Source organism: Amblyomma americanum, chromosome 2 (assembly GCF_052857255.1).
Source record: "Amblyomma americanum isolate KBUSLIRL-KWMA chromosome 2, ASM5285725v1, whole genome shotgun sequence".
Classification (NCBI taxonomy): Eukaryota; Metazoa; Arthropoda; class Arachnida; order Ixodida; family Ixodidae; genus Amblyomma; species Amblyomma americanum.
In genome coordinates this window covers 29297499-29324056 of record NC_135498.1, presented here as the reverse complement: position 1 = coordinate 29324056, position 26558 = coordinate 29297499, and the positions used below count along the sequence as shown (strand labels likewise).

The following is a 26558-nucleotide window of genomic DNA, read 5'->3' as shown; positions in this document are numbered from 1 at the left end:
GCGCCCGAAGCAACGCGAAGGCTGCGTCGGTTGCGTCGTCTGCTGCGTATGTGCCGTGTGTTCTCGTGGTAAGCGTGATACCGAGCGGTGCCGTTCGTCAAAACATGCATGGTGAAAAACGTGCGGAGTGAAGTTCGTTTACAGTGGCGCCGCTACCACATGTCCCGGTCCGTTGCGCGTTGGGAGAGCGGTGTGTTGTGTGGGGGCCCGAAGAAATTTCCACGCTTCGTTTAAGAAGTTTTCACTTTACTTTTATGCTGTTGACCGGCCACCTTCAGCACCGTTTAGTCCGGAGCTGTTCGAAGACCACGACTTAAGCAATGGACTCGTTGCTGACACGTGGAGCGATTGAGGTGAGACCCGAGTTCATTTGTTCGAGCAGCCGGTTTGATGACTGCCTGAGACGTCTTCGTCTTTACCAAGCAAGTTAAGTCCTCGGACTAGCGGTGCTAATCCTGAATGAATTTGAGGCCCGATTCCCGTCGTTGCGTGTCCGCAGTTTTGGAGCGGAACTTACAGAATATATGCACACTTTTAACTCTCATAATAAATCGAATATATGTACCCAAATGTCCGTAACACCTTCTACCATTCAATCTTAATCACATTTTAAAGAGGTTATTTGTTAGTCGACAGCTATGGGCTTGATGGCTTTTACGGGGTAACTAATACTCTGCAGTTTTTTAGGAAAAAAATAGGGTTAAGTCCCACTAATAAATAAAAAATGCTCAACCGCCCTTAAGTTAAATCTTTTGACTATACAAAGGTTTAATGTGTAAGTCGCTAAATGCACTTGCAATATTTGGTGGTGGTAGTGGTTTTATTAAAAATAATAGTAAAAAGGAAGGAAAAGATTTTTGCTAGCCCCGGCATCTGCCATCGATACTGAAGCACCTGAGCTGGGGCAGCGGAAATAAAGGACAGCAGGCAGAATGGAGAAATGAAATGAAAGAGGTGAGGGGACAGGAATAGAGGACAGGGGGAGAAGTAATATGTACAAACTATTTACACAATAAGTAATGTGACCAGGTTGTGCGCGTGATTAGTTCATTTAAGAGGAATTAAATCACACACGCGCACAGCACTGTGTAGGTTAAAACTGGAGTGGGGCGTCCAGTTATAAATCGTTCAAGGTAGAACTCGCGGAGCGTTCGGTCACTGCGTGTAACTACCTGACGGAGAGCAGACGGGACGTCAAGCCCGTGTGTTCGAGGAATGCACAGAGGCTCACCAAAGTTCGCTCACGAGTGCGCGCACTGCCCTGCGGCCACAATAGCGTCTTGATGGAGTCTGGTAGTATGCCCTGCGCCCTATAGGCCGCGAGCATATCGCGACGAGCATCGGCGAACGCGGAGCAGCGAAGGAGCAGATGTTCTAGTGTTTCCACTGCACCGCATCCGTCACACACATCACTCGTCGCGATTCCGTGACGCACCCGTCGTTCCCCGGGCCATACGCAGCCAATGCGCGCGCGGAGGATCATTGCACGTTGCGACCGTGTAAGTGCGCGACAGCCGGTGACACTGTCGATGCGCTCACCTCCCGCGATGCGTGGGTCGGGGTGCTGCTTTCGGAGATGGTCGTGAATCGATCTGGTTAAGAGGAGGTGACAAAAGCGAAGATGCATGTTTCGAGTTTTTTTCTTGGCGTCTCGCCAAGAACGTGCACGTGAGTCACCGCGTGTCCCCGACGCTATTGCTTTCTCCTCCTCCTGTAACCTTCTCTCCATCCCTCTTCGCTCGATTATTCGCGGCGCGTGCGTTAGGTGCATAATCAGCGAGTTTGGGATTTGGCCGAAGCGAAATGCATTATGGAGCGGTAAGATTCAGCCGTAGTGAATCAGACTAATAATAATTGGTTTTTGGGGAAAGGAAATGGCGCAGTATCTGTCTCATATATCGTTGGACACCTGAACCGCGCCGTAAGGGAACGGATAAAGGAGGGAGTGAAAGAAGAAAGGAACAAAGAGGTGCCGAGTGGAGGGCTCCGGAATAATTTCGACCACCTGGGGATCTTTAACGTGCACTGACATCGCACAGCACACGGGCGCCTTAGCGTTTTTCCTCCATAAAAACGCAGCCGCCGCGGACGGGTTCGAACCCGGGAACTCCGGATCAGTAGTCGAGCGCCCTAACCACTGAGCCACCGCGGCGGGCCAGAGTGAAAGCTTCATTTTCTATCGGCCTTCTCTCTGAGTTGCAGCTGCGTCTTGCATTGCGTTTTATATCGGTGAGTTTGAAGCCTCCACGTAAGTGGAGACTCGTGTGTGCTGGAACAGTGCATGTTGGAGAAGTATTCGCGACTGCGTTCGTATAAACTGCGAAGTATCGCAGTGGGGTGGGACCAGTAGCCGCTGGAACCAGTAACTGCATGCTGATAGCAGGAACATTTATTTGGATAAAGCATCCATGTAATATGTCCTTAGATTTCTAAACTTTCCGACAAGTTACAAAATGTTTTAAAGATTTGCTTAATGATAATAAGCACACTCCAAAAATTCAGGAAAATAGAAGCAACCTACACTAAAATGCGTCACCCTGCAGAACCACGCAGACCTGCCTATAGTGAGAACACACAGCTCAACAGTTAATTTTGATAAGAGCATGTCGCATCGCTAAAGATATGATTTAAAAGTGAGCTTCGCAGTTTATAGTTTTGGGAACGCGTAATATAAAATCCACTTAGTGACGTTCAGGAAAGAGAAGGCTTTCATTTGTGAAATTAGTAAAATCGACTGCTGACGAACGGAGCGATGAAATCATCGAATTGTGTATTGTGTTTTCTTTGCAGCGTATCTTCAGCAAGCAACAGGTTGACAAGCCCGTGCTGCAGATCTTGGTCAGTACAGGCTTATGCTGAGTACATGTTTGTTGGGCCTTGGTCCGTCGACGTAAATATGAACCTTTCTGCGCGTGAAAACTTTTCGTATTTGCAGAAATTAGTGCCCATACCTAGTCCCTCTGGCAACAGGTACAGGATAACGCTTTGGGATGGACTGCAAGAAAACACACGTGAGCTATGAGTCTGCCTACTTGCCCCTGAGTTGTGAATTTTGGCTGAAGTGTATCTAAAGCAGCTGCGCCTTTGTCGTACAGGTGTCATGCTGGGGACCCAGCTCAGCATGATGGTCGACTACGATGAAATCGACCAATTTGCAGTGGTACAGTTGGACCACTACGTCCACTACACCGCACCGCTTGGGTACGTTTCCAACAATGTTCGCTAACGTTGTGGTTGCATGATGGCACAAATGCATGGCGGACGAAATATTTTGGTGCGTAAAAGACAGAAAAGCAGCAGTCCCAATGCAACGTATTTAGCAGCACGTAGCGAAAATTAAAGCTTCGGACAAATCAGAAAGCTTTTAGGGAATAATTCGCTTGCCTCTAATCGGTTTTTCTGTTTGGCACGAATGCTGATAGAATTGAGATTTCTACATAAATATTCAGTATACATACTTAAATGTTGCAGTTTCGTGCTTTTGACCAACCTACTGGCACATCAGACACATTCTGAGGAGGGCCGTCAAACAGTTAAAGGGACACTGAGGAGAAATTGAAGTTGGCTTGTATCGATAGAATAGCAGCTCCTGATCACAAAAACGCCACTCTTACTGAAAACAAAGCTCTTGTAATGTAGAAAATAGCAAGAACCAAAATACAGGTGTCGCCGCCACAGGCCAATCTCGCGATTACAAGCGTGATGACTTCCTAAGACAAGAGGCGCCACCTTGGAGGAACTTTCCTTACTTCATGGAAGCCGCGAATCTCTGAGGCTGGCAAAGGAAGGTTGCGCACCGCACCGCTAGCCGTCAGAAATCACGGAGTCTGCGTTTACGTCACGTACACGTCACTCCGTTCTGTGACGTCATAAGAGTTCTCCGTGTCGTCATAAGAGTTCTCGAGTTTGAATCAGAGCGGCGGGAAAAACTTTCTCAACTTAGAATCCAAATTTCTTTGAAATAAATGCATCTTTCGGGCCCGGACAAGCGGCAACAAAGCCATGAAATGCCGAAGTATGAGATTTTGCTAACAAAAAAAAATGATAAAGTTCTCCTCAGTGTCCCTTTAAGAGAATACATTTCAGCTGAGCAGTGACGTTTGCATGACAGTTGTTGTCGCATTTAAAGCTTCTAATAGAATGGTGTATTTGCAGTGATAATTGTTCGCTTGGTGGTCACAGGTTATTTTTAATATCCGCGCGTTACCTGAAATACCAAAGTAGTCGGGGGCCTGTTTTGAATCACTTACTTTTAAGAGCGTTAGCTCTTACTCATCACGTTTCTCGATTTCTTGCGGTCTGCTACCACCTCCATTCAGCGTGAGATTTTCCAAGCCTGAGGAATTCAAGATGGCGGCCCCATTGTATATCGATATAGCAACCCAGTTGGTTATTGATTGATGACGTCATTAGTATATCGATCTGGTGATTGATTGGTGACGTCACTGATATATCCAATTGGTGATTGATTGACGACGTCATTAATATATCTAATTGGTGTTGCATTGGTGTCGTCACTGATATACCCAATTGGTGATTGATTGGTAACATCACTTATAAATACAAGTTGTCCGCCAATAATTGTAATTAACTGATGACGTCATTAGCAGCTAACGCTCGTTACTTCAACGTCTCCCAGATGGTGATAATAATAATATAATAATTTTTTATTTGTAATAGCCGCGCAGTCACCTTAACCACTCAACTGCTCCTGTGCTTGTCACTTATTAATTTAACGTCCCGGACTTTCTCAGGGACATCCTGGTTGTTCTAAGACTGACCGTCGTAGAAAAAGGATTCATCCTGCGCCATGTACTGGGAAATGGTGCGCTATCATCCTCGTCACCAGATGCGCCATCTACAGGTGAGGAGAGCTCAGAGCTGCATAGCCGTTTGTTTACCGAAGCACCATCAAGATATCTGTTATCTTTATTTTATATTCATGAACAGCATATACACACTCAGCAGTGTACAGAAGGCAAAACACACGTCTAGAACGACCAAATTCTGTTTTCCGCAGCTGCCAATTAAAGCCGCTTCGACCATGAAAGAAAAAAAAAATGTCGATAAATTTCGTTGAGTTTAACTGCGCATGCTTACATCCAGACCATTTTAAACCAAATTTTATAATTAGATATCGCTTATTCAGCCCGAAACACACCCAGAATATGCTCTAGACAAGCGTTTTGCCCACTGTACGTTGTCCCCAGCAATGGGCTTTGTTTTCAGCCCGAAACAGTACTAGTGCGAAAGAGCTGTTAGCCTACTACCCCGCAGAATCCGCCTGGTTGCGTGAGGCCTCTGAGAGAGTCAGGAAAGAAAAGGCGCGTAACTGCAGCTCCCTGGGTCAGTGCACACCTCAATCGCGCTTTCAGGTACACGGCTGTGGTGAAGGAGAGATGCGCGCTGAATGCGTTGGCGTTGACAACGTTGTGGCAGCAACGCGACACTGGACGAATAGGCCGCCGGAATTCATTGGGAATTCATTGGATTGACAACGTTGTAGATTACGTTGATTGTGAGAATGGAAAGGCGCTTAAATGGCCGCTGGCCACGTTTAGATGGAGGCGAAACAGAAAAAGGTGCTCGTGTGCTGTGCATGTCAGTCCACGTTAAAGATCGCGCGGAGGTCGAAATTATTCTAGAACCCTTCACTACGGCGCCTATTTCTTTCTTATATCGTGACACAAGACTGCGGTTAAGGAAACAAGGCAGAATCAACTTTCTAAAGACACATGCGCCTTCTGCAAGTGCCTTTAGTGAAACAGTTCAGCGGTTTAACCGAAAAGATAGCTTATACTTGTGCTACACGGGCACGTTCGAATGACATCTGAGTCTAATGGCATTCGAGACTTGGAATGACATTCGGACTCCTCGGACTCGCGCGGTGCTACACGACACTTTCCAAACGCATTTGAAATTTCCTCAGCTCGTTTTCAGTGTACGATGACGACGACGGCGGTGGTCACACTAGTGCGACAACGACACTGTCACGGTCAACAGCAGCATATATGATTGTAGTGGGACAAGTTTTTGAGGCCAACGACACCGACGAATCCGAACGGCGGACGGTCAGCCTTCATGTTCTCGGCAGGCCGGCGGCTGAGCAAAAAACACGCTGATGAGCAGACGGTGTGAATATATTCGCCCTTCTACCTTATACATATTGTTAACAAGCGAAACTAACGGGTATATTTCACATGTGCACACTCGAACACTCACCAGCTATAAGCGCTTGCCAAATTAATTTTAATCGATGGCGATTCCTTTCCCTTCCGCGGCGATTAGGCCTAGTGAGTCCGCACGGTTACGTCTGTGAATTCGGTGGTTGTGAAGAGCGAATTCACAAATTTTAGCGAATGCAAATGATAAACGAGTGTAGGTTTGACAACAGCGACCAGAAATCAACTATTGCTGACATCGCAGGGCGCGCATACGATGAACGGGAAGCGGCGGTGTGACCTAGACCGCCGAGCACTACCGTCAGCAGCAGTCGTCGCCGTTGCTATTTTGTGGATAACAAGTTATGCCGTTTCAATTACCGCGAATGCTCACCAATCATACTTCTGAACAAAGCAGTTTAAAATAAATTACTGATCGTTTCGGAAGAAGTCCGGACAATTAGCGACAAGCGCCGGTCATAGGCGGTGTCAGTAGCCCGGCTGTCAAGTGTTTCTCAGGCGAGCGATCGTATCGACGCTTCCTCCCACAGATTTTCGCACTGCGTTAACAAGCACGAGTGAAACCGGTACAAAATAGATTAGCTTATTTAATAGAACTAAAGCGCAGAATGCGTTTTATGTCATGAAAACGAGCGCTAGCTGTTCGTAGGCAGCGATGCAAACAACAGTATGAGTGCGGCCGTCCTCATCGGCGCACTGCTGGAGAAATTTCATGCCCATGCGGTAAATGTTCATTGGTGTACTATTACCTTCAAGCACTTACGTAGACAGAACACGAGCTATTTCCTAAGCAAAGAGCAGGAAAAAGCGAGCAGCGGGTATCGAGATGAGCAGCCACAGAGCCGAAAGCAGAAGCGCGGCTGTGGGCGGTCGAAGCGAAGCGATGGCGGCGGGAACGCCTATTGGCCGGTTCGTGCTGTGTTCGCGTTTCGAAGGCATTCCAAAATCTGGAATGTCTCCGCGGAGCTCCATCGACTCGAATGGCATCTGAACCGAATGCCGTCGAAAAATTTCGTGTAGCAGCGTAAGTTCGGCAGACGAGCCGCCGAATGGCATTCGGTTGGAAGGCACTCGAAGCGCCCGTGTAGCACGGGTATTAGCTTGCGAGAGACAGCTTTGCTGCAACAGTCTGATATCCGCACTACGTGTATTTATTCGGCAAACGCACCACGCAGTTGAACTAAGTTTGCTAGATTTTAAATTAAAAAAACTTATATATATATATATATATATATATATATATATATATATATATATATATATATATATATATATATATATATATATATATATATATATATATATATATATATATATATATATATATATATATATATATATATATACACACACTGCGGATGGAAGCAAAACCGTGCTTCGGATAGCCTTAATTTAAGCATGAACATGAACGCGGCTGCAAATGACACATTATTGTTTGCTCTTGAATTATTTTTTTCGGCTAACAGCTTTATTGTTCAGAATGACAGTCGTACACTAAAAGCTACGAATTATTATCCAGAGTCTGTCTCTGCAGCCAGTAGGATATTGCTAATAATAATAATAATTGGTTTTTGGTGGAAAGGAAATGGCGCAGTATCTGTCTCATATATCGTTGGACACCTGAACCGCGCCGTAAGGGAAGGGATAAAGGAGGGAGTGAAAGAAGAGAGGAACAAATAGGTCCGTAGTGGAGGGCTCCGGAATAATTTCGACCACCTGGGGATCTTTAACGTGCACTGACATCGCACAGCACACGGGCGCCTTAGCGTTTTTCCTCCATAAAAACGCAGCCGCCGCGGTCGGGTTCGAACCCGGGAACTCCGGATCAGTAGTCGAGCGCCCTAACCACTGAGCCACCGCGGCGGGGCGTAGGATATTGCTAAATTTCTGAAACACGTGCAAGGGCAGTTTTCTTATAAACGTCATAGATCCCCAATACAAACGATGGCAGGACGACGAAAAGTGGAGTGCAGCAAACTTTATTTGTGCCTGGACTACACTAAATAAATCTGTGTCGTTTCATGTTTTCGTCGCCCTGTGACCATTTGTGTTGCGCTACCTTACTTTGAAAGTTATATGCCGGAGCCCTCCACTACGGCACCTCTCTATTCCTTTTTTCTTTCTCGCCCTCCTTTACCCCTTCCTTTACGGCGCGGTTCAGGTGTCCAACAATATATGAGACAGATTCTGCGCCATTTCCTTTCCCCAAAAACCAATTATTATTATTATTACTTTGAAAGTATGCCTTATTAGCTAGCCTAACCACCAAGCTTTACTGAAGTACAGGGGTAATTTCCAGCAGCGCGGGCTACCACCACAATGTGGACACATTGTTTGGATGCAACGCTTGCAACAGTGCATGCTAACCAATAATTCAAGCTTGCCTTCTATCAAACTAGTGTTATCCTGCTCATCCTCCACCCAGCACAACGTAGAGTACGACAAATGCGTCTAACAGGAAGAGAAGGGGAGACATTTCATTCCTTCGTGCCCAGTCTGGCACTGTGTCCATGTTTGTGCCACGATGACGTCCTTGGAGAGGAGTGGTAGAAACGTGGCTACTGAGAGGTGGTTAGATGCGTTATTTCCAACTTTGCGTTTCACGGCACCACCGAGCTTTATTCCAGTGTGAACAAATATATGAGAGAATATGGCATCTCTTTTTTACCGTGGAACTTGTCAGTCATGAGCGACCTTTGAAAATGTGACACATCATATGATACCGTACGTTGGCATCAGAAGTGATCGCTCGGTTCATTTTCAGCATCAGCGCCATCGTCTTTCAGAAACTGCCAAGACCCAGGCTCTTTCAGTGATGTCGTCCCCATCACATCGCTAACTCCTTTTTACCATAGGTAAGTTCCTTTCTGGTTTTTACTGACCATAGCATGTCGGCGCTTTCTTTTAACGAGCATTTTTCAAAAGTGTGAGCACGACCATCGCTATGTGGCAGCATCACTGGCGCTCCGTTACTTTTCAGCATCTCTACTTGGCTTTAGTAGCGCTATCAGATATTCAGCTTGCCTCGTTTGCTCATGGGTGTCCAGTTCTGTGATCTGGGATCAGGGACGCATTCTGGCTACTGTTGTTGAAGATTTTAGGCCTATGTTGTTCATGTGGCCTATAAAAACAGCGTGCTACCAGGGAGGTAACAAAACTAACGGCTACAGTGCATCATATCAGGCTGTGTCACTGTCCCGGAATAGCTAATTCTGATAGCCGTGAACTGCAAAATGCTGATGTAATGGGGTAATGCCCTGACCAGATCATTGCAAGGCGGTGCTTTTGGCTGTTGCAGTAGTTGCTACTTTGAAACGTAGAGCTACGTCGCATATATGGAGTTGGACATTTGATTCGAGTCGAAGCGACATCCACGTAAACCGTATTTCAATATCAACTCCTGCCATCTTGTCCTGCTCACCGTATTCTGTTTAACTTCCTATGCCGGACCTGCCTAAGAAGTTAAACTCATGATTCCTGTCACCTAAGCTGCCAAAGGAGCATGTATATATGTACTTAAATACCTGTCTCGTTTCGTTACATGTCCCCAACAAGCATGCGTGGGTACGAGGTATTTTTGTTTTGTTCCTAAAGTAATCTGACACGAAATCAAATTAAAGTTTTTATGTTCACTTCAGTCCACTGGGCTGACAGTGGTGTCCTGGGAAGTCAGTATTGCGGGTGCCTTGAACTGCTGGAACGGGTACTCGCTTCTTTCCCCTTACACATTCGAGGTGGACCATCAGAGCGCGCGTTACGAACAAATCGAGCGTCCAGGAATACGACTCCGCCAGAGGTCGAGGACGGCGTTTTTCCATGAGCCTGCTGGACGAAAGCGGAGAGATACGCGCCGTGGCTTTCAACTCCGAGTGCGACCGTCTCTGCAACGTCATCGAGGACAACAAAGTAAGCCTAACTGCCTTGCATGTAACTGCGCTTAGAAGGCGAATACATAAAAGGAGTAGCTGAAATGAGGCGGGACACTCAGCGTCCCTTCGCTGTCAAATATTGATGTTTTGAAACTTTGGGATAGGGTCAAGGGGATCTTTGGCGTTCGTTGACAACGCACAGCACGCGGCAGCCTTATGCATTTCGCCTCCGTCAAAATGCTGCTGGCGCGGCCCATATTGAATCTGGGTACACCGGCTCAGAAAAGATTAGCAGAGCAGGACTTTTGGCCAGTTGGTGTAGCGACATATTCAGGAAAACTTTGCGCAGATCAACACAGGACAGGAGAGAGAAACGCGCACACACACATTGCGCTCGTGTGTTTGTGCGTTTTTTTCTTCCCGTCCTGTACAAATCTGCGCAAAGTTTTCCTGAATATGTCAGAAAAGATGTAGCAGGATGTGCGGTCGGTCCAGGGAGTCGAGCAAGGGAGAGCAAAAGAGGAAAGGCCGGAGGTTAGCTAGAAGACGACACCGGTTGGTTACCGAGCCTATGTGGGTAACGGAGGATGGTACGTAGATGGTTAGTTGCGTAACGTAATTATGGAAGACGTCAGCGGATGCGAGTGCGCCGAAGTGGCAACGTGTCGCACAAGCACAGCCCTCCTAGGAACCTGAAGAATGCTTGGCTTGTCATTAGAGCTGACGAAAAGTGTGGCCACTCTCTGGTGATTTCTGTCATCGCCAGTGAGCGAGGACTGAAGCCACCGGGGCCTCAGGCAGGGCTGCCTGGCGTACCTATGAGGAAGGCGTAGTGCTTTGCGAAAGCAACGCCGAAATAGCAAACTTGGTTCGTTGAGGGAGACGGAGCCATAGCTCAGGGACAGAGAAATGGAGAAGTTAGGTGAAAAAAATGACGGGCGATTTAACGTCGTTAGGCCAAATGCAAATTAGGCGCACTATAGCACTTCGGTTCTCACATGAGTTTCTGTTCGAGGCTTGGTTTTAAAGGTCAAGCAGGCTTCAGAAAAACATGGACGAAATCGGTGGGTGTGGGCCTTAGTGCTAGCGCACTAAAACTGGAGGGTACACTCAGTAAGCTCCGCCTTAAGGGTGTGACGCAACAGCGCTAATGTGTTACTGCCCATAAATGCAGAATTGGTCATTCTCTAATCTACATATTCATAATTCCCTGGGAGTTTTCATACCACTGCGATGACAGGTACTGCCACCGCTGGGGCTTGTAAGATCTACGTTGCTCTTCGCGAGCAACCCGTTGCGCCAAACTTATAGTGGCTCGCGCACGAACACTGGAGGCTTAGGCGCTCACCCTAGCACGCGAAGCCTACCCGCTTTATCAGCTGTCGATATAGGGGTTGCTGCAGAGTCGTGGAAGTAATGCAGTGTCCGCGCCATCCATAGAGTTGTCTGCTCTGCGCCTGCCCTTGTAACTTCTAGCGCGGACCGAGATGTGAAGGGTAACGGGAGGTTCCTTTGACGGGGAGACTTCTACGTAAAGCCTCCATATGCTTTTTTTTTTTTGTAGGTGTACTACATTTCCAAAGCCAGCGTCAGGAAGGTCCGACCGGGTTACCCATCTTCTATCGTGAACGACTACGAGATGTTTTTCACGTCGGAAACAACCATCGTGCCCTGCAACGATGATACCTCGAATATCCCTGCTATTCAGTTCAACTTTGTGCCCATTGAGCGCCTGCAAGAAGTGAGCAAGGACAGTGTCGTTGGTGAGCACGCGCCTTTTCCTTCGCCAGAGATATTAATGGCCTGGTTACCGGGACAATAGGCTCTCATTGTAAGGTATAGCTACATGAGATTAATCACGGAATTCAGTAACATACAATTGTTTTGTGCGTTACGCTTCCTGATCGTAAAATTTAGAATATTTGACATCTTCAGGCCGGTTGTGCCCAGTGCAGGGCGAGGTGATTTCCAATAAAACCTACGCCAGCTGCCTCTTCCTTATTTGAATTTGGTACAGGTTTTCTTTCCGTGTTAGGTTGAGTTATTTGGTTTATACTACAGTACGACACTAACACGTGGCAGCGATTTTAGTGCACGTCGTTAAATTTGTGCTGCTTTTCACTACCTTTTTGGAATCTGTCCGCCACTCAGTAAGCACAGACACACCTTAGGGGCATGTGGTATTTTTCTGTTGGGCCCGTGAAAACTACATGTGTGACTTTAATGAAAATATTTATGGGGTTGTTTTAGTATATGGTGAGCTTATAGTCGAAGCAGTGGGCAACACCGCCGCACCGCTGGAGCAATGTTTATTGACCTGCATGCTAGGGGTGCCCCGTTCAGCAGTCCTCTGCGTGGTTGCAGTGTTGTGTGTACCGTGCTCGCAGACGTGATCGGAGTCTGCACGTGGGCGGACGAGGTGAGGACGGTGACTGTGCGCAACACGAACGAGGAGAGGAAGAAGCGGGACGTGCGGCTGATGGATCAGAGCGGCACCGAGGTGTGCCTCACGCTTTGGGGAGATCAGGTGCGGTTGCGCGTGCCACGCGATCCGTGCTCTGTGCCGCTACAGAGGCCGGCGAACCCTTATAAAAATCGTCTATAGACAGTCTATAGACTTCTTATAGACTTATTTCTATGGATATTTATGTCTCTATATTCATAGTCTATAGACTGTCTATAGACAAAAGTCTACTAAAAGTGTATGGCTATAAATCTATATAGACTGTCTATAGAATTTGTATTGCCTATAGGTTGTTCACTAGGATTTGTCTACAGACAGTCTATAGACTGTCTAACATTTTTTGTAAGGGAAAGGTGCAGCATGAGGGTGGTTTAACCAAAACAAATTTTATTACTTCAACAGTGTTGGGAAAAGGGGTTTGGAGTCTCCCCTCGAAAGCCTTTCAAGTGCACTGCACATGCGTACGTGCGCGCATATCCCTTACAAAAAATTTTTAGACAGTCTATACACTGTCCATAGACTTCTGTCTATTATAGAAAAACCCTAGAGAATAGTCTATAGGCAATACATATCCTATAGGCAGTCTATAGACAATCTATAGATTTATGGCCATACACTTTTAGTAGAATTTTTCTACAGACAGTCTGTAGACTATGAATTAATAGACAAAAAGGAATATCTATAGGAAGGAAGCATAGGCTATAAGAAGTCTATAGACTCTCTGTACACCATTTATGTACGGGATACATCAGGCGCCACACATTTATCGAACGAGACTTCGGCGAGGAAATTTAATGTATGCATTTATGGCGCGTTACAAAATGTAATCGGTTCCAGATCGCATGCGAAGGCGGCGTTGAAACGTTTTTCACTGATATTGCCTTCCATAAGCTTCCGACTGCGGCTGTACATACCTGCATACACATCTGAGTGTGAACGTACAATGACCAGCCTGCTCATGAAAACGAGCAATGGAGTGTGGAACGTACTAGAGATGCTTGTTAGCTGTACGCGGCATGCTTTCACTGCCAATGTCCCCAGTGTGCTTTGTTTCTTGTGTCTAATAACGCCTCAGCTCTGCGAAATGTTGTGACCAAACGTTCTTACGCTTCTCTAACGCTCATTCGCTGGTCGCAAGCTGAGGTCGGTGAGGCAGAATTTCAGTAGGCTGTGGCTAGGTGACCCTATTTGTATCGAGGCCAAAGAGGCAAAAAAATTATCTCAAACAAACTACTAAAACCACATAAATGGGAGCGACAAATATGGTTTGTACCGTTTACAAATCGCAGGCGGAGAGATTTCACGGGTGTGACAACCACGTGGTTGCTGCGAAAGAAGTTCGCGTAACTTACTTCAACGGTAAGTCAGCCTTGCAGTGACTGTTGACACTTTTTTTCACTTATAACTTTAGATTTTTGTTTCCTTCCACATTGGAGCTATCTTTGCGCGCATTTCTTTGAGTGTATCTTTTTTAAATCGGGACGTCGGAGAAACCTGTGCAAGGGACTATCTCCTGATAAACTACTTTGCATAGTGTATTGTGAGGGAAAACTTCAGGTTCATTTCCTGGGCAAAGGATGTGCCCACCAAAGAACCTCCTGGCTAAAGAACCTCCGTAAAGGGCCTCCTGCCCAAAATACTTTCTGGCCAAAAGACCTCCTGGGAAGATCACCTCCCAGTCATGAGCCTCCTGGCCGATGGGCCTCCTGTCCAAGGAACCTCCTTATCAAGGAACCTCTTGGCCAAAGGAGCCCCTGGCCAGGGAATCTTCTGGTCAAAGAATATCCTGGCTAAATAACCTCCTGACCAAAGGTACACCTGTCCTAAGAACTTCATGGCTAGAGAACCTCCTGGTCAAAAGACTTCCTGGGCAAATGACCTCCTGGCCAAAGAATGTCATGTCCAAAGAACCTACTGCTAAAGAATCTCGCTTAAGGCCCTCTGTCCAAAGAACTACCTGGCCTAAGGACCTCCTGAGTAGATAACCTCTTTGCCAATGGGTATCCTGGCCAAATGACCTCCTTCATAACGAACCTCCTGGGGAATGGGCTCCCGTCTATGAACCTCTTGGCCAATGAAATTCCTGGCGAAAGAAATTCTTGGCGAAAGGGCCTCCCGGGTCTTTGACTGTAGATGCGGGCGCCATTTCCCTTTAGCCACCAGGTTCGGCGTGATCGCAGTGTTCACTGTCTTCGTAGGGCTCCACGCGTCGCTCCTGAATAGACGACAGAAGAACATAGCGGAATAAGACAGCCCAAAAGGCGGACATACAAGCGACCACTTGAATCAAAATCTTCGGTGCTGAACTGAGTTGCTCTATGTACGTGGTCGGGATTGAGTTGGTTGCACATGGATGAGCATATCAGCTCGGCCACTCGGAGGGGTTATGCGTGCCACCAGTCATCAGGATGGTTACGTGCTTAGAATGCCCCACGGATTGCGCAGGTGTTGTCGAGTTGCACACGTCCGACTAGGATAAGGAGACTATTTATGAATGCTGTGATATGAGGCACTGACGACACACCATAAGAACGAATGGTTAATAGCACGACTACAACAGCAACAATAATCACAAGAAGTTTTCGCTTCGCCTATAACACGAATCCAGTGCGCGTCAGAGTCTTTGATATGTTGTGCTGCTACAGCGCAGCCCAGAAGGCCTTTCCACAAAGGAATACAAGAAGTAAAAAAAAAGTCTTGGGAACAATCTAGGCGCGTCCTGAAAGGCTGTATTGTGGCACTGTTTCAGACGTAAACAGAGTTTAAAAGCAAGATGAATACATGTTTTTTTGCTTATTTTTATTTGCTTGTTTATTGTCTGGAAAAGCAATTTTAGCACTCTTCCTCGTAATGTTTCAGACAGTTCTAGGTAGCAGGATTTTAACAAGTCAGCTACGGAATCGATCCTCCGATAACGCGAACAAAAAAAAAAGACACTGCGGTTCTCTGAATCTTTATAATTCCATCTCTCAAGTGCACTTGGTGAGAGATACAAACGGGAGAGGAATACTCCGAATCCGACCGTATAAATGCCTTGTAAGTAATTAACTCAAGATTTTCGGTTTTTCGGTGAAAGCTCAAATTTTTTGCGATCAGCTTTAGAGCAGACTTCCTCTCTCGGATGCGCCAACGTAGATCATGACGAATAACAACTCGTAATTGCTTTTCCCCATGTACTTTCCCATGTAATTCCCCCATGTACTATTGGGGGGAAAAGTCTCTAGGATGCTTGGAAAGTGATTTAGAAACAAAAGAACAATATTTTTCAGCTATCTCGCTATTTCACTGCCATATATTATACAACAAGAGTTTGGCTCTCACCTTCACAAGTTCGTTCTGCAGCCGGCGGTTAGTAATATAGCTATCGACTTTATTTACGGCGCGCGCGGTCCGCAGACTTTTGTCTCCGGCTGTGAAGTTTACCACATTTTTGTAGCCCAAGAAAAGCGCGGACTTCTTTTATGAATACGGGTAAACGTCGACTTCTATTGATTTCAGTTCTTCACTCTGTACAACAGTCGTATGAATTTTTCAGGCGTCGGTAGATTTCTATCTGATCAGATGTAGTAGCCCATGTGGAGTAAATTAAATAAATATATAAATGCATATATATTTAAAATTACTATATGAAAGGAACAAAGAGTCATTGAAAGCAACAAAAGCACAGGGGATATCGTACTGCTTCAAAGGTGATGTATTATAGGAGAAAATAATTGCGTAATACGAATATTAAACGCTCGTACGGAAAGTAGAAGGAAAGGCAACCACATGTGCTGCCGGTGGATTCTGAATTACGACCTCCGCACTCAGCTGTGTGTAGAAGAAACAGCATGACTTGGTGATGCAAACACGCACGCTTAGCCGCCAAACCTAAACGTATTTTTACATCAGCGTCAACTTTTTAACAACGCGAAGGCGACTGCATGAATTCGCAAATGAGCTGAACTTCGATTGACCAGAGGAATTCAGTGCGCGCATGCGATTACTCCAGAGCTTGTGTAGCCGCTTAGTGCTTCGTTATTGTTCACTTTCAGGCGTTTCCCTCTCCTTGACGTCATCAGGTGCGCTGCACATAACACCAGATATTCCAGAATGCCACGCACTCTGTGAGTGGTACAACATAGAGGGCGCTCACGTGCAGCCGCGCTCGATTTCCGGCAGTAAAGATGCTGGTAGGTAACGCCTTTTTTTTTTGTCTTGGCGCCGGTTTAGTGCAACTTTAAAACCGCCATGTTCTTATACCGCCGTGAAATTACATGCCTTAGGCTACTTCAGTACTATCAGCCTGGAACTATCGCTCCAAATAATAATAATAATAATAGGTTTTGGGGGAAAGAAAATGGCCCAGTATCTGTCTCATACATCGTTGGACACCTGAACCACGCCGTAAGGTAAAGGATAAAGGAGGGAATTAAAGAAGAAAGGAAGAAAGAGGTGCCGTAGTGGAGGGCTCCGAAATAATTGCGACCACCTGGGGTTCTTTAACGTGCACTGACATCGCACAGCACACGGGCGTCTTAGCGTTTCGCCCCCATTGAAACGCAGCCGCCGCGGTCGAGTTCGAACCCGGGAACTCCGGATCAGTAGCCGAGCGCCCTAACCACTGAGCCACCGCGGCGGGTAGTGCTCCAAAACCAGCAAAGCCATTTCAGGCGTACCCCGAGGTTCCGTGCTCGGGCCACTTTTAATAATTATTCCGGAGCCCTTCACTACGGCACCTCTTTCTTCCTTTGTTCTCTTAGTCCCTCCTTTATCCCTTCCCTTACGGCGTGGTCCAGGTGTCCGCCAATATGTGAGGCAGATACTGCGTCATTTCCTTTCCCCCAAAACAAGACAACCAATCATTAATGACCTACCTACAGGCATCTTATCTACGATTCACCTCTTCGCGGGCGATTGCGTAAACCACCACCCTTGCAGCCACCCCCGCAGAAAGACCTAAATATAATAGAAAAGTAATAGAATAGAAATTAATGTAATAGAAGACTGGTGCATCGCCTGGCTGATGAAACTTAATGTATCCAAATGGAAGTAAATGCAAGTGTCCTGAAAGGGTTCCCGTCTAATTTATTCACCCGCCGCGGTGGCTCAGTGGTTAGGGCGCTCGACTACTGATCCGGAGTTCCCGGGTTCGAACCCGACCGCGGCGGCTGCGTTTTTATGGAGGAAAAACGCTAAGGCGCCCCGTGTGCTGTGCGAGGTCAGTGCACGTTAAAGATCCCCAGGTGGTCGAAATTATTCCGGAGCCCTCCACTACGGCACCTATTCTTCCTTTCTTCTTTCACTCCCTCCTTTACCATTCCCTTACGGCGCGGTTCAAGTGTCCAACGATATATGAGACGGATACTGCGCCATTTATTTTCCCCAAAAAACCAATTATTATTATTATTATTATTAATTTATGCATACTTATTAATGTCTTGACCCTTTCTCGAGTTGAACCGGACCGATATCTAGGTCGTGTTATCGCGGACAAAGTGAACTGGTAGGAACACGTCACGAAACTGGCGGACAACACAACTAAAGCGTTTGACTTCATTAAGCGTTCTCTCTGTTTTTTCTTATCCCCTTCCTCCACACGTAAACTTGCCTATGAGGTATTCGTGCGACCCAACTCGAATATACCTGTGCAGTATGCAGCCCTCATTACTAGATTTAACTACCTGAAGGTGAGCGGCTCGCTTCATCTTGTTAAAATAAGAATATACAGATTAGATTTAGTGCAATCAAAACGTCCTTTAGTATCGACCCATTAGCTCATCGACGAAAGGTATCACGGCTGTGCCTATTTCATAAACTGTATTATAATCGCCCTGACCTTCACACCTGACTTCTAGTACCACTCCTACGAACATAGTGCAGATTTAGTAATTCTTTGAGTGTGCAACGTCTAAGTGGTTTCACAAACACGCTCACTAAACCTTTCTTGCCCTTGGCCATTGATAAATGGAATTCGATTCCCAAGCCCATCGTCAACGAACACGACAACTAAGTTTAGGCAGCTCCATTAAGTTTATGAACAACAATAGTTCAGCTTGTCTTTTTTTTTTGGTTTCCATCCTGCTTCACTATAACAATGAACATAGCTTACTTTTGTAGCTACTACTTATTCTCATTTATATTGTTACGAGGTGGCAATTAAGCCAAGGAACGGGACGACATGATGACGGATGAAAATATGATTTAATGGCTGCGGGCCTAGTGCGAGCGCTCCGTCTCGCGCCACTGCCCTCTGCTTCGTCTTCGTAATTATATATCATATTTCTCGTTGCCTGCTTTTATTTTTTTGTAGCGATAGCTACATTACGGTAGCATTCCGAGCCTTAGGCGTGGCGGCGCCAGCTGCGCTGCCACCCTGTGGCTGAGCCGCCACGCTGCCACGTGGTTGGTCACGTGACCAAGTTCCACTCAGCCAGCTGTAGCTATCGCGCCACTCCAGGTTTAAACAGAGCTAAACCACCACCATTTTATTTTTCTGCACTGTGCCTTCGAAACATTTTGTTACGAATACTTTGTTAAAGCATGCACATATCATTATGCATGGGTGTTATTTTAGTGTTTTTTTAAACTACACGCCTCACGATACCATAGAATTGTATAGCGTTTCCATGCCTGCTTGTCTGTGTTTTTCCTTTCATACTGATGTGGTAACTTTTTGGCTGCTTCACAGGCCGGACCGAAGTCAACTGGAAGAGTCTGGCTCAAGCTAAGGCGGAGGGCCTGGGCCAAGATGGACCAGATTACTACAACGTCAAGGCGTACGTTTCTGTCATCAGCAAGAACAATGCCCTGTACAGAGCCTGTCCCCGTGAATCCTGCTACAAGAAAGTAACTGAACTTGAGAACGGACACTTCCGCTGCGAAAAGTGCAACCGGCAAACCACGGATTTCAAATGGCGGCCTCTGATCTCGGTGCGTGCCGCGACCGTTGTGATCGTTCGAGCGTTTTGCATCTTGAAGGTCACACCTCTTCACTCTGCTTAGCACCTAGCATTGCCCTGTTGCCCGACCTTGTCTTTCTAAAGAGGAAACGGTGAGCCCTTCGGGAGAGAAGGAAGGCGAAGTGGTGAAACGATAGAGGTGGAAGTGAAAGGAGGAGGTGCATTTTTGGTAAGGGAAGCGTGGCGGAGGAGGGAAAATACGATTAGGCGCTCAGCCACACACAGCCAGCGAAGTTACGGAAGAGTGTATGCGGGCCGTTAATCCGTGAACGCGAAATTTCAGGCCATGCTTTATTTGTACAGTGTAAACTCGACCGCAAAGCGGAGCATGCATCAAGTAATCCTCTTTTGTTCTTTAATGTCCATGCCACAGTTTCCCGGATAGGTGCAGCTGAGGTAAGTTTCCATAAGAAGTCAACCATTTTTTTACGTCAAATTGCGTGCGCAGCTAAATATTACGCGATAGCGCACACAGCTCGTTCGGATGAAAAGCCGACTTTAATTTCCTGCAACCGTTTTTTTGTCCTTCATCCTTTTCTCCCCTCACCCCTTTCCCCCCGTGCAGGGTAGCAAACCGGCTATTCGACTGGTTTACCTCCCTGCCTTTCCTCCTCCTCCTCCTCCTCCTGCTCCTTCGGGGTAGTCGGCACCACATGTCGGAAATAATCGGGGTGCTGCGTAAAAAAAGTCATATCATGGTAATTTGTGGTTCTGTGATTGATGATTGATTGGTATGTGACAGGCGATGACGAGTTAATGAAATCATTGCAATTAATCAATTAATTAAAAATTAAAGAATGACAAGAGGGGGGTTCAAAGGAGTCAAAATGCTTAGAATGAAAAGCCAATGCTTGATAACGCTGATTAATAAAATGTAGTGCGTGTGGTCAATCAATTACTTAATTAAAACAAATAAAAATGAAAAATGCGTTCAAAGCTGCCAAACTGCTCAGAATGGAAAGCCTAACCCATTAACACTATCGCGTCATACCCTTAAGGCGGAGCTTAAGTGTGTCCGCTCCAATTTTCTCGTTTACATCCGTGACCGACGTCAACACAGTTTACTGCTGCTTTTTACAATTAGTATCCCCTATGGCAAGCAGTGCTAGTTCTCCGGCTCATAAACATGCGATTACGGTTTGCTTTCTTGTATTTTTGACCGAACCTCGAACCCTTGCTCAACATGGCAAATAAACACGCCGAGTTGGTAGATGACATTCTAATGAACACGTGAGCTGTCCTGCTTGCATCTTGCGCACTCTTTCCGCTTGGTACATGTCACGGCGGACAGATGCCAGCTACATATCGGTGGGATGCGGTGCGGGGAAGTCTTCTGTTGCCACTTCCGGTTCATTATATGCCACTGTGGCAACTTAGTGCTCGCTTGCTTCGGCCACAGCTGCCTTGCTTACAGGGTTATTTGCCCGCATGTCACTGCAAGAGTAGCTCAAGCATGAAATAACTGCTTTAAAACCACTGTTCTAAAATTTACTCTTCTTCGTTCCTTGTGCTTGCAGGTGACTTTGGCAGACTTTAGCGGTGAACAATCGGTAACATGTTTCGGTAAAGAAGGTGAACAGCTGATTGGAAAGTCTGCCGCAGAATTAGGAGAGATGTACACTGTGTCCGGCAACGTATGTACACTTTCAGTAATTGGGATCGTTTTAAAAATCTAGAAAGCATTTTAGGGCTGCTTCCCGAATTTTCTTGTTCACACTTCTCGAGCCATATGTTTTCGGGAAGCGCCCGCACTTTGAAACCTCTTAAGAAATGGGATGAGTGCACCTAGGAAGCCATAACTGATCTCTCCGCAAAGTTCATTTCTATCACTGTCTAATTTAACACTTTGTATATGTAGATAATTGCACTTGGATTGCTTTCGCGAGCTGTTTGAAGTCGACGTGGGGATAGCGGTGCACTTGATTTCTCCTCTCTTCTCCTTCCTTGCTCATCTCCTGTCCTCGTCTCAGTTTGTCCTCGCTAAGTGTTTCTTGTTGTGACCGCTTACGTGGCGCTGCAGTCGCGCTGCATCGCAGTACTTTTGCCTTTCCTTCTCTCCTTCTCTCCCTCTAATCGATCGTTCGTGCTGTTCGCGGTGCGTGAGCCCGGGAATTTTGCAGCAGACAAATTCGACGGGAGCGAATTGGATTGCAAGTTTTTAGCTGTTGTTGCTACTGCAGCGATTGTCAGAACACAGGGTGGGAAGGCGAAGGGTGCAGTCGTCCCCCAATTTTTCCCTCGGGGAAAGAGGTGTCATTTGTCCTACGCTTCCGGTCAGCCCCCCAACCTCACAAGTGAAATAAATTTAGTCGCACAGAGCTGCAGCTATTTCACATTGGCAGAGCCACTTTGATGAGTAAAAAAAAAATGAAAACCATCTCCCCAACCCTATTTGTTTTTTCGCCTCTTGTGCACACCATGAGTGCTTTGACATAGGAGTGCATTTGACGCCTATTTGCTGTTCGCAGCACTTTTAGAGTGAAACTTGAATTGGCCCCGATATGACTACAATGAGTAATACCTAAAGGAAATTTTAAGCGTGTCCATAGCCACCTGAAGATTGGCTTGTACACTTCATTGCGTAACTAGGCGGATATGCTGTCTGTGTGATCCAGAAATGCTTACGAGAAGGTGAAGTAGTTGATGAAGAAGGACTCGATAGGACACTTTTTCTGCCATCTTTGCGGAGATCCAATAAGAAGAGGACAGAAATTGCTCGGCAACAGACTCGCGAAACTCTTCTCCTCTCCCCGTCCGGTCACGCTTAGCTTTGCGAAGAAGAGGAGGAGGAGGTTATGGAGAGAAAAAAACGCATGCATTCCAGCAGTAGTCTCCTATAGCATTCGACAGACGAGGATCTTTTTTGACTAGTGTGAATAATAAGCGGACGTGTCAGTCGCCACAGCTGCGTATTGCTTGGCCGCTCGAGTGATTTATTTTTTTGCATTTGTTTGCTTTGCTCCTTGTAGGAGGACACGAGATTTGAGGACGCACTTTTTGACGTGCTCTTCAGACCGTTCATTTTCAGGCTCCGAGCCAAGAAGGAATTCTACAATGTGAGGATTTTTATTTGTTTTATTTATTCATATTATTTTAAATATTCAATTTCGTTGCTCCTGCCCCTAGATGAGCTCATCAGCATACTCCTATGCTTCATCGTAGTCTGGAAACGGGAGCACACGCCTTAATAATGGCTCTCTCTTACGCGTCTTCTTTTTAAAGGGCAGCGCCAGGTATTTTTCGAGGTTGCCATATTATAATGAAACTTAGATTTGTCTCTTGTACTTGATTACTTCTATGCAAATGTGGCAGCCGTGTGACGTTTTATTCTGGGGTGAATCGACCTTTAAAAAATTGATAGGGTAACGTGGCATTTTCGATGTGGAAGACATTCTACGCACGTAAACATCCGCTTCGCTAACAACTTCGAATCTTGTGTTAGGTCGTCTCAGACTTTTTACGATAGGACGCGTCGTTTTCAGTCACTGCTTTAGTTATTCAATGCGCGTATGAGTGTTTTTGTAGTCATGTTTTTGACGTCATCGTTGCGTCACACGAAGCCTCGTTACTGGTCACGGACCGAGTTTCGGTTGCACTCAGCACAGTGAAAAACGGTTTGCTGTGTCTAAGAGAGGTGACTGTATGGAATGTGGTGTGACTACAGACACAGAATGTTAGAAAACATTGCTGAAAAACGCTGTTAGAAAACGCTGGCTGAATGTAATCTTGATTGCTAAACAACAGTCGTAGTCGGGCCTAGTTGATGACCATCGGTAGAAGCCATGAGATAATTGCGCTAAAAAACACGACACACAAAGGAAGGACATAGAACAGGAAAAATATTGCATCTCGAATGCCAGCATCATGATCATCATGTGCATCATGTTTAGCTATGGTTAAACCTGGAGTGACGCGATAGCTACAGCTGGCCGAGTGGAACTTGGTCACGTGACCAACCACGTGATCAGCCACGGCGCCGCGCCGCCGGCAGCTGCTCCGCACCACGTGACCAGCCACGTGACAGCGTGGCGGCGCTGAAGGCTCGAAATGCTACCGTAATGTAGTTATCGCTACAAAATATTACATCTCGAATACCAGCATCATGATATTCGCTCGTTGTTTAGGTGGAAATAATTGTAAGCGGCATATAATTACTGCACGTTCTAAACCAGAATACTTTCTCACGGCGCGCAGAACATCCCGGATAGTAGTTTTATATGATACCGGGGGTTCCCAATTTGTATATGCAGGTTAAACTATGCACCGATGTGTGGCTTCAAGTTCAGTTGATCAAGTTTTTATTAGACCACGTTGCAGCTTATTATGTGGGACCTTAACCCTTTTTTAACTCTCCCAGATTCGTATATGGAGGTCAAATTATGCACCAATGTGTGGCTTCAAGTTCAGTTGGTCAAGTTCCTTATTATACTTTATGTTGCAGCTCATTATGTGGGGTCTCAACCCTTTTTTAACTCTTTGGTACTCAAAAATTTACATTGTTGTTCAAGCAGCTGAAGACTTGCAGTGCATAAGGAAACATAAGTAGGTGCTGGAAAAAAATTGGCTTTATTTGCAGCTGCACAGTAAAGATTTTCTCTTCGTTCTGCTAAGTCTAACGTTCACAAGCCATTATCAGGCAATGTAGACGCAACGTTTTCTGAAGTGACTGAAATAAGATTTCTTCCTTTCGTGTTTCACTACACGAGGTGTGAGATCAACAATTCACTCTGGTGCGGTTTGAGGTTAAGGACTGAGACACGTTCAAGGGTCAAGTGCGTAATAATTGTTTATTTTTATCTATTTATTTACCCTCGTGGCCAGAGGCATTACAGAGGGGAATGGTTAAAGTATACAACGCTGAACAAGCAATGCAGTTAAATGTTATAAAGAAAATTACTCCTAATCATACAATGTAGGCTAAACAGTTTCGAAACAGTTCGTTGTTATTGATAGACACAGTTGATAGACTCGTTTTCGACTCATTATTACTACTCAATTACCATTAAGTGAATTTTGTATTGCTCACTTGTTTTTTTGAAAATGAAAAAACTACTTTTCTGCTTAGGTGCCGAATAACTAATTTCGGCGGAGATCTTTAAAGCCTGCGTGTTTTTTTCTTTTTTTTTTGTCTCCATTTCAGGGCGAGATCATTTTGAGGACTTCTGCGATTGACGTCACGCCAGTGAACTATGTCGAATACACACAAAGGCTGCTCGGGGACATTGCTGAGCTGAGCAAGAACTTGCGGGAGAGGCCACCAAGAGAGTGATTTAGGATGTAGTGATTATTGGTGAAGATTAGCGTACAAGATAGTGACCAAATTAAATTATTTCTTTTGGCAGTGATGCGTAGCTTCACAATAAATCTGGAAACTTTATTTTCAAACCGTGCTTCTTTTTTCCTGCCATGCGTGCTGGGCGAATTTGAAATTGGTTATGTTAAAAATTTTCCTTTTCACGTGTTAAACTCCCTAAAAGGAGTTAAATGTAATCATTTTATTATAACCTCGAATGATCTCATCAGCAAGATGAGGTGCCTGTTAAATAAATATTATTTATTTATTTACTCACTGTGGCCATGAGCGGCTACAACCTTGGTTATGATACGCAAACACAAACCTATTATAGATTCAAAGAAAGCTTGAATGCATCCAGAAAAAAAAATATCATCAGCATGGTCATCATAAAGGTTAGGTAAACTGTCAAGTAACAACTGCACGCGCATTACAGGGTAAGTATTAATGATAAAATGTTTTCGCCGAAAAAACTCCCTGGTGCTGGAGTCGTTTTGTTAGTATACGTTTAAACAGGTTGGCCCTAGGATGTGAGAGGAAGGAATTCAGCCGTGTACATATTTGTAAAAGAAGATAAGAATCAGTTTTCCCTCCTATTTGAGATATTCTCCTATTCTCCCTATTTTCCCTATTCTCCTGTTTCTCCCTATTCTCCTGTTTCCTAGTTGAGAAGTGTCAGGGGCTGCACTTACAAAACCTTCTGGTATACCCGTAGTAAAATCGACGACCAAGGCAACTATTGCAATATATGAGACGAAAACGGCGTTGAACATTTTCATTTGAGCATTAAGTGCAGCGTCAATACAGTGTGAGCAACCGATGCAAATCATGCTTAGAGGGCACAGTAAGCGAACAAAACGGTCTTGTCAAACAGTTAGGATCACTGAATTCACGTGTGATCCTTGTATTGACGCCATATCATATCGAGCAATTCTGGACAAAAACATTTTTGAACCGGAAAGAGTTTATGAACATATTTATATATATATTTTTAAGGTTTCACTATAACAACAAACGTATCCGCAGAAATTCCTTCGGAGCAGGATTGCATTTTTTTGCTATTAACGTTTTTGCTATCGTCAAAAGCGTTCCCCATTGGTTTTCTATGGCAGTCTTTAACTACTCGATGCGATCGATGGACGTAGTTTAAAAGAAATATTTTGCTCCGAATCGAAAGAATGAACCATTACCTTCTATATTTTCATAACAGTACCTTACAATATATTAATATTCAAGATTTTTGTCCAAGAATGTCGGACATGATGTTTGAAGCAGGATTGATAACAGACTTGTAATACAGTTAACATGTTCGTGAAATCTGAAGCAACAGTCTATGTAAACGCCGAGATCTCGCGTGCTCTTCGCCTTCTTCTATGATCACCGAGGGAGCAGCAAAAATCATAAGGGAGACGCTTCCTAGTAAAAGAAATGACTGTCGTCTTGGTTGGGTTCAAAATAACGCTTTTGAAGTGCATCTCTTTTCCACACTAAAAATATCATAATGTTGCATGACACATTCTTTTAGATTAGAACCAGGCATGAACAACTTTATATCATCTACACATTGAAGCATGTGCGCCCTCCTGATATCAGTGGCTTTTTTGTTAACAGAAATGTTAAACGTCATAAGAGCAACAAAAGAGCATGCGACATGCGAAACTTTAAAAAAATGTACAGAGAGGACCGGTTACGCGATAAGCTTCTAGCTTTTTTATTTGTCGCAAGCGAATGAATAGGACAAAAGTTTATACGAAAGTTTATACGAAAAGTAGTATACGAACTAATTTGTCCACCATTTGTATGCGCAGG

General features: G+C 45.4%; 1 protein-coding gene across 4 annotated transcripts; it reads left to right on the top strand.

Moving 5' to 3' along the window:
* Positions 1–24853, top strand: LOC144120879 (replication protein A 70 kDa DNA-binding subunit-like). Of its 4 annotated transcripts, XM_077653662.1 has the most exons (16): positions 1–120; positions 279–353; positions 2791–2838; positions 2936–3011; positions 3096–3201; positions 4755–4864; positions 8947–9037; positions 9917–10088; positions 11616–11814; positions 12439–12578; positions 13805–13874; positions 16550–16687; positions 19186–19427; positions 20974–21090; positions 22426–22512; positions 24597–24853. In XM_077653662.1, exons 2-16 carry the CDS (start codon positions 321–323, stop codon positions 24723–24725), a joined length of 1758 nt encoding a protein of 585 aa, XP_077509788.1. In that variant the 5' UTR covers positions 1–120; positions 279–320; the 3' UTR covers positions 24726–24853. The 4 variants fall into 4 exon arrangements, with proteins under 4 accessions (XP_077509788.1, XP_077509787.1, XP_077509790.1 ...); XM_077653661.1 differs by having other exon boundaries at positions 47–353; positions 24597–24852; XM_077653664.1 differs by lacking the exon at positions 16550–16687 and having other exon boundaries at positions 47–353.
* Positions 24854–26558: the final 1705 nt, after the last annotated feature.